Source organism: Nerophis lumbriciformis, linkage group LG15, assembly GCF_033978685.3.
Source record: "Nerophis lumbriciformis linkage group LG15, RoL_Nlum_v2.1, whole genome shotgun sequence".
Classification (NCBI taxonomy): Eukaryota; Metazoa; Chordata; class Actinopteri; order Syngnathiformes; family Syngnathidae; genus Nerophis; species Nerophis lumbriciformis.
Genome location: NC_084562.2, coordinates 9708336 through 9717500, shown reverse-complemented (window position 1 = coordinate 9717500; position 9165 = coordinate 9708336). Strand labels below are relative to the sequence as shown.

Sequence of the window (9165 nt, the reverse complement as noted above, 5' to 3'; positions counted from 1 at the left end):
CATTTTACCCGGCAGTGGGTCCCTACAGTTCCGCTCTTTGGTCGGAATGACGAGGCCGTCGATTTGGTACAACTCTTTATTTATGTTTTCCACAAAGCCAAGCGGACATCCAACATGCTCCTGAACATGCTAGTGCTCCCTCTCCTAACTTGCCCACTCACTTACACATGTCACCCCACACACCGCCATTCTTAAAGGGGAACACAGTTTATGGCCATCACAAAGCCAGAGATGAAATGCTCGAGGCATTGAGGGCCACTGTATAAAATGACATTGAAACTAACTTGCCAAATTCTAAGTTTGTTGGCATTATTTGCCTTGAAAGTGTAGATGTGGCGTTTTTAAACGACTGATTATCTACATACATGTGAGAATATTCCATTACATTTGTCATATGCATGTATTCCCTGGCACACAACTATCATAATTTCATGACCGAAGCAAAAAACATTTTACACTTTTATTCTGAAATAAATACATCTACAACTTATTAAATGAAAATATAGAAAAAAAAAATACCGGTAGCAGTAAACTTTAGATCGATGAAGGAAAGAAGAAAGTGAATTGAGTTAATTTAACCTGCTGTTGTGCTCTGTCTCAAAGTGTTAACATGTGCTCAATGTTTCCTTACCATTATTGCTATGTTGTCTATTACCATTGTTGGTAGATTCATTCTTCCTACATTGTTAATGCAAATTATTGTTACAGTGTAATAATTATTGTTACCTGTGGTAATGTCGCTATGATACAACATTTGTATTATAATCCTTAAACAAAGTAACAGTGAAACTCAATGTATTAATCACCGAATTGAGAACTGGAGGTGGGATTAAATAAATTATCTTCTTCCTACTCCCTTTCAGGCAAAAACTGGACAATCATGCTTACATACTGTACATTATCTTTTGCATTATATTAATTTATATTATTACGTGTTGTCTACCTTGCACTTTTTTTGATGTCATTGCCTGAAATAAATGAATAAATTAAAAACATTTTTTGTTAAATTAATGTTTATAACTGAATAAATTTACCATATGCATAAAAATGTGTTCTCTTTTGTATTATTTTTTTAATGAATTAAGTAACGTTTATGACAACCTTTTTCCAAAACACAATATAGAATGTGAGATACAACAAGATAATGCATACATTTATCATTTGTTTTCAAAACGGTCACAAAAAAGTGGGACCCCATTTTTATGACTCGATGGGGTCCCTGGGACCCAGTGGTGGGCCGTCAGGGCCAGCAAGACCTTCTCTGCTTGCCTTACATAACCAGAAATTATGATCATAATTAAAGATACAATTATTTTTTAATTTACTTCTGTAAATATCTAAAAGTATTCATATTCTCTTCATGTCATATTATGCTCTTTCCAGTGCTGTTGTTTTTAGTTTTAGTTTGTATCCAATCAGAATTCAGCTAGCTTATGTTGCCATGCTGTACCAAATCTGCCAGACGCCTTCAGAATCAGCAATGCGGGCGTCCGTGCACTGTAAGTGAACGGACACATACAGTTGATAAACAGTTGCGATAGCCAATCAGATCACAAGTTGTCATTAAGGCCTTCTAGATGGCTTCACGTTGAATGTGACATTTACGCGTCCTGTGATTGGATACTCACCGGGACCGTTAGCAGATGAATTTGAGAACACATAGAGTTGATAGACAGTTGCGATAACCAATCAGATAACAAGTTGTTGACAGTAGCTGTTCTGTTACAACTAAACTATTGTTGTTAAAGTGTGTCATGCTTGTCATTTAATTAACATTGTTACACGTGTATTTGTCACCATCGTGGTCAGGGCAGTTAATATATCTTTGAGAAGCGTATACTTTGAATCAAACTTTACTGACCGGAAGTTGCGTAAGCCAAGCAGAGAAATTTACGGTATACGTTTTAATTGCTGATGCCTTTTATTTGATTTTTAAATGCGCCAGAAAATAACCCGTTTTGTACAATGTTGAGGTGATTCAATGCCCAGTAGGGCGTAAATGTGTTCCTGTATAGTATTTCTCTAGCAATGATCATGTGGTGACATCAATGATGGTATTTTGAGAGGTAATTACTGAAGTCGGAGATCACTGAAGGCCTAGGTGGGAAACGCACGGCCCGCCACTGCTTGGACCTCATTTTGAAAATTCCTAGCACCAACACTGTGCATGTGTAATGACAATACATTTTATACATTCATACATTTTAATAAAATGTGGATATAATTTCAATTATTATGGATCAGTTTGTTCCAGAACAAAAACAATTCAAATGTATCAACTTTTGGCTGTGTAGCCCTTGATACAAGTTCTTGAGGTTAAACCAAACACAGTTCCTTGGTAAATACACTATATTGCCAAAAGTATTTGGCCACCTGCCTTTACTCACATATCATCAATCAATCAATCGTTTATTTATATAGCCCTAAATCACAAGTGTCTCAAAGGGCTGCACAAGCCACAACGACATCCTCGGTTCAGAGCCCACATAAGGGCAAGGAAAAACTCACAACCCAGTGGGATGTCAATGTGAGAAACTATGAGAAACCTTGGAGAGGACCGCAGATGTGGGTGACCCCCCCCCCTCTAGGGGAGACCGGATGCAATGGACGTCGAGTGGGTCTAGCATAATATTGTGAAAGTCCAGTCCATAGTGGATCTAACATAACAGTGAGAGTCCAGACTGTACCGAGTGGAGAGATGTCCCCAACCGATGCACAGGCAAGTGGTCCACCCCTGGTCCCGACTATATGAACTTGAAGTGCCATCCCACGGAATTGTCGAAAATGTTTTGGTATCCTGGAGCATTCAAAATTCCTTTAACTGGAACTAAGGGGCCAAGCCCAACTCCTGAAAAACCAACCCCACACCATAATTCCTCCTCCACCAAATTTCACACTCGGCACAATGCAGTCCAAAATGGCAACTTCCAAACCCAGACTCGTCCATCAGATTGATTGCCAGATGGAAAAGCGTGATTCATCACTCCAGAGAAGGTGTCTCCACTGCTATAGAGTCCAGTGGCGACGTGCTTTACACCACTGCATCCCACGCTTTGCATTGGACTTGTTTATGTGTGGCTTAGATACTGCTGCTGGGCCATGGAAACCCATTCCATGAAGCTCTCTGCGTACTGTACGTGGGCTAATTGGAAGGTCACATGAAGTTTGGAGCTCTGTAGCAACTGACTGTGCAGAAAGTCTTTGCACTATGCGCTTCAGCGTCCGCTGACCCCTCTCTGACAGTTTACGTGGCCTACCACTTGGTGGCTGACTTGCTGTTGTTCCCAAACTCTTCCATTTTCTTATAATAAAGTTGATTTTGGAATATTTAGGAGCGAGGGAATTTCACGACTGGATTTGTTGCACAGGTGGCATCCTATGATAGTTCCACGCTGGAAATGACTGAGAGCGGCCCATTCTTTCACAAATGTTTGTAGAAACAGTCTCCGTGCCTAAGTGCTTGATTTGATACACCTGATTCTCATCATTTGGATGGGTGGCCAAATACTTTTGGCAATATAGTGTACGTACAAAAGTAGAGATGTCTGATAATATCGGACTGCCGATATTATCGGCCGATAAATGCTTAAAAATTTAATATCGGAAATTATCGGTATCAAAAAGTAAAATTTACGACTTTTTAAAACGCAGCTGTGTGCACGGTTGTAGGGAGAAGTACAGAGCGCCAATAAACCTTAAAAGCACTGCCTTTGCGTGCCGGCCCAGACACATAATATCTACGGCTTTTCACACACACAAGGCATACTTGGTCAACAGCCATACAGGTCACACTGAGGGTGGGCGTATAAACAACTTTAACACTGTTACAAATATGCGCCACACTGTGAACCCACACCAAAAAAGAATGACAAACACATTTCGGGAGAACATCCGCACCGTAACACAACATAAACACAACAGAACAAATACCCAGTACCCCTTGCAGCACCAACTCTTCCGGGACGCTAAAATATACCCCCCCGCTACCCCCACCCCACCCCCACCTCAACCTCCTCATGCTCTCTCATTCTTAGCTGCCGGGTGGCGACATGCAACAACACTTTTCGGGGCTACCGCGCATGCTCGTTACTCCCGTTGCATGCTGGGTAGTGTAGTTGTTATATTCCCTAGCTCATAACATCACATCTTTCCCCCTATAAAGAAATAATGTTAACTCAATAAAGTGTATTTCTTTTTTTAGTTTTAACTTTTCATTTTTTAGCATTGTAACCACATTTGCAAACAAAATTTCTCTTCATAGAATTTTGTTTCAATAAGGAAATAAAGTGAAAAATGTCACAGCATCAAAACAAACAGTTATGTCAAATAGCAGCAGAAGTGCACTTTTTGTAGAGCTGTATTATTTTCAGTTTTGTGCCCAAGGGACTGATTTTATTTAACACTATATTATTATTTATACACCTATAGTGATCACAGAGACAGGTTGTTTTTGTGTTACTGTATATATTTGTTTTTCTGAAAACTCCCACTTACCGGTAATATACTTTGGGTAACAACAGTCAATATTTATTTATTTATTTTATTTTTTTAGGGGGGTAACAGTCAATATTTATTTATTTATTAGATTTTAGTTTTTTCTTATATAATAAAAGTGATCTTTTGTTAAAGGCCTATTGAAACCCACTACTACCGACCACGCAGTCTGATAGTTTATATATCAATGATGAAATCTTAACATTGCAACACATGCCAATACGGCCGGGTTAGCTTACTAAAGTGCAATTTTAAATTTCGCGCGAAATATCCTGCTGAAAACGTCTCGGTATGATGACGTCAGCGCGTGACGTCACGGACTGTAAGGACATTTTGGGACAGCATGGTGGCCAGCTATTAAGTCGTCTGTTTTCACCGCAAAATTCCACAGTATTCTGGACATCTGTGTTGGTGAATCTTTTGCAATTTGTTCAATGAACAATGGAGACAGCAAAGAAGAAAGTTGTAGGTGGGAAGCGGTGTATTGCGGCCGACTGCAGCAACACAAACACAGCCGGTGTTTCATTGTTTACATTCCCGGAAGATGAGTAAAGCTTTACCATTGGCCTGTGGAGAACTGGGACAACAGAGACTCTTACCAGGAGGACTTTGAGTTGGATATGCAGACGCGGTACCGTGAGTACGCATGCAGCTGCGGCTTTCAAACATTTGATCGCTTGCCCGTACGTGCGTGCCGCTATGTGCATGTCACGTACGTAACTTTGGGGACTTTGGGGAAATATATGTGCTGTATGAACTTTGGGCAGGTGAACGGTATTTTGGGCTGTGGGATTGAGTGTGTTGTGCAGGTGTTTGAGTTGTATTGGCGGGTTATATGGACGGGAGGGGGGAGGTGTTTGTTATGCGGGATTAATTTGTGGCATATTAAATATAAGCCTGGTTGTGTTGTGGCTAATAGAGTATATATATGTCTTGTGTTTATTTACTGTTTTAGTCATTCCCAGCTGAATATCAGGTCCCACCCGCCTCTCACAGCATCTTCCCTATCTGAATCGCTCCCACTGCCCTCTAGTCCTTCACGCTCACTTTCCTCATCCACGAATCTTTCATTCTCGCTCAAATTAATGAGGAAATCGTCGCTTTCTCGGTCCGAATCGCTCTCGCTGCTGGTGACCATGATTGTAAACAATGTGCAGATGTGAGGAGCTCCACAACCTGTGACGTCACGCGCATATCGTCTGCTACTTCCGGTACAGGCAAGCGACCAAAAGTTGCGAACTTTATCGTCGATGTTCTCTACTAAATCCTTTCAGCAAAAATATGGCAATATCGCAAAATGATCAAGTATGACACATAGAATGGACCTGCTATCCCCGTTTAAATAATCACATTTCAGTAGGCCTTTAAAACAAATATGTGTTTTTTCCATATACAACAACCTATCTGGACTCGATAAGAGAATCGATAAGGAATCGGTTCGATAAGAGGATTCGATAATAGGCTCGAACTCGATAATTTCTTATCAAACATCATCCCTAGTATCGACACAGTATCAATACAGTTTTGCAATGTGTCGAAACGCTTCACGACGCCTCATCGACCCATCACTACTTGTTATATTGTTTAATGCATCCAGCGGGACATCACAACAAAATTAGGCATAATAATGTGTTAATTCCACGACTGTATACATCGGTATCGGTAATTAAGAGTTGGACAATATCGGCATAAAAAGAAATTATCGGACATATCTATACAAAAGAATATGCAACCCACACAAATGTAACATTACTGAGAGCAACACACACAAAAACACCATATACACACACACACAACAACACATGAACACACCAAACAGATGTTATTCATTCAAAATATTATTTACTTAACAAAAGTCTGTAGTGTTTGTTTAGAATTGGCGTAGCGGAAGAGTTGGCTTAACACCTGTTGTGACGATCACCTGTGCAGGTAAGAATAGCTATCAAAAAACATTTATAGTGTCTTTTCTTTACTGTCGCACAACATTTGCACGACATGACACATGAAGTTAAACAATGTTACGTGTGTCGAGGCAGGAAATGTTGACGCCAAACCCAACAACCCACCTAACAGGTTTCAGCAGCTAGCTAGCTAGCACAGACTAAACGACTAAAGTCGGTTGTCACATTGAAAAGAAAAGAACACAACAAAGTCTCACCTGGAAAGGATTTACGTCCACGGGGTCTGCAAAAGGGTTGCTATCAAATTCCGACATTGTAGGGTTTGTTTATTTCTTGATAAACAAGACACCTTCTTGCTTCGCCCTGGCTGCAGCTGCTCCTGATGGCGCTGTGGGCTTCTGCGCATGCGTCACTCGACAGGTAGGCACGTCATAGCACTGTGACGCAAGCTCGAGTCGATTGATCGATGGTTCATATAAGTGAGGTCATTTACAACATTAAGTGTGATTTTTTTTTTTTTAGTCACTATTAGTTTCATGTTGTCGATTTGGGACGAGTCACATTCTAAATCAGGTGTGCTCAAGTTGAGACCGGTTTGAGAACAATGAGTTAGTTTTTTTTGTTAGGCACTTTATAGGAATAAAACCAAACAAAACAACAGAAGAAAAAACAAAAAGGCACAATATAAAGGTAAAAAGTTGAAAGCGGATAACTAATAACACAAAAGCTTTAGCATCTACGTATATATAGATACTGTATGTGCATACTGTATCAGAATTAGAAATACTTTATTAATCCCTGAGGAAAAATTAAGATTTTCAGCACAATACCATTCAATTACATGTATGAGACTGTGTAGATCTATATATATACTGTATATGTATATACTGTATGTATAAATGTATATATATATTGTATACGTATATACTGTATGTATATATTTATATACACTGTATATGTATATACTGTATGTATATATATATATATGCACTGTACATACATTATATACATACATGTACAGACAAATACATGTACAAACCCCGTTTCCATATGAGTTGAGAAATTGTGTTAAATGTAAATATAAACGGAATACAATGATTTGCGAATCCTTTTCAACCCATATTCAGTTGAATGCACTACAAAGACAACATATTTGATGTTCAAACTCATAAACTATATATTGTTTTGCAAATAATAATTAACTTAGAATATCATGGCTGCAACACCTGCCAAAGTAGTTGGGAAAGGGCATGTTCACCACTGTGTTACATGGCCTTTCCTTTTAACAACACTCAGTAAACGTTTGGGAACTGAGGAGACACATTTTTTAAGCTTCTCAGGTGGAATTCTTTCCCATTCTTGCCTGATGTACAGCTTAAGTTGTTCAACAGTCCGGGGGTCTCCGTTGTGGTATTTTAGGCTTCATAATGCGCCACACATTTTCAATGGGAGACAGGTCTGGACTACAGGCAGGCCAGTCTAGTACCCGCACTCTTTTACTATGAAGCCACGTTGATGTAACACGTGGCTTGGCATTGTCTTGCTGAAATAAGCAGGGGCGTCCATGGTAACGTTGCTTGGATGGCAACATATGTTGCTCCAAAACCTGTATGTATCTTTCAGCATTAATGGCGCCTTCACAGATGTGTAAGTTACCCATGTCTTGGGCACTAATACACCCCCATACCATCACAGATGCTGGCTTTTCAACTTTGCGCCTATAACAATCCAGGTGGTTCTTTTCCTCTTTGGTCCGGAGGACATGACGTCCACAGTTTCCAAAAACAATTTGAAATGTGGACTCGTCAGACCACAGAACACTTTTCCACTTTGTATCAGTCCATCTTAGATGAGCTCAGGCCCAGCGAAGCCGACGTCGTTTCTGGGTGTTGTTGATATACGGTTTTCGCCTTGCATAGTAAAGCTTTAACTTGCACTTACAGATGTAGCGACAAACTATAGTTACTGACAGTGGGTTTCTGAAGTGTTCCTGAGCCCATGTGGTGATATCCTTTACACAGTGATGTCGCTTGTTGATGCAGTACAGCCTGAGGGATCGAAGGTCACGGGCTTAGCTGCTTATGTGCAGTGATTTCTCCAGATTCTCTGAACCCTTGGATGTTATTACGGACCCTAGCTGCTGAAATCCCTAAATTCCTTGCAATAGCTGGTTGAGAAAGATTTTTCTTAAAAAGTTCAACAATTTGCTCACACATTTGTTGACAAAGTGATGACCCTTGCCCCATCCTTGTTTGTGAATGACTGAGCATTTCATGGAATCTACTTTTATACCCAATCATGGCACCCACCTGTTCCCAATTAGCCTGTTCACCTGTGGGATGTTCCAAATAAGTGTTTGATGAGCATTCCTCAACTTTATCAGTATTTATTGCCACCTTTCCCAACTTCTTTGTCACGTGTTGCTGGCATCAAATTCTAAAGTTAATGATTATTTGCAAAAAAAAAAAAAAATGTTTATCAGTTTGAACATCAATATGTTGTCTTTGTAGCATATTCAACTGAATATGGGTTGAAAATGATTTGCAAATCATTGTATTCCGTTTATATTTACATCTAACACAATTTCCCAACTCATATGGAAACGGGGTTTGTATATATATATATATATATATATATATATATATGTCCTTTGATTTTTTTTGTGAAAAGTTTGGACACCTCTGAGCTGAATGCTCCACAACAAATTACTGCTGAATAAAAAAAAAATCACAATAATCTTTTACTAACGTGATGAATTATCATATTTTTC

At 39.5% G+C, this 9165-nt stretch overlaps 1 protein-coding gene across 1 annotated transcript in view; it reads right to left on the bottom strand.

Moving 5' to 3' along the window:
- scamp2l (secretory carrier membrane protein 2, like) overlaps positions 1–6827 on the bottom strand; it is a 27361-nt gene extending 20534 nt beyond the window's left edge. Inside the window, exon 1 of the mRNA XM_061974887.2 lies at positions 6653–6827. Coding sequence (XP_061830871.1) covers positions 6653–6709 — 57 coding nt within the window. The 5' untranslated portion in view covers positions 6710–6827. The remainder of the gene's footprint in view (positions 1–6652) is intronic.
- Positions 6828–9165: the final 2338 nt, after the last annotated feature.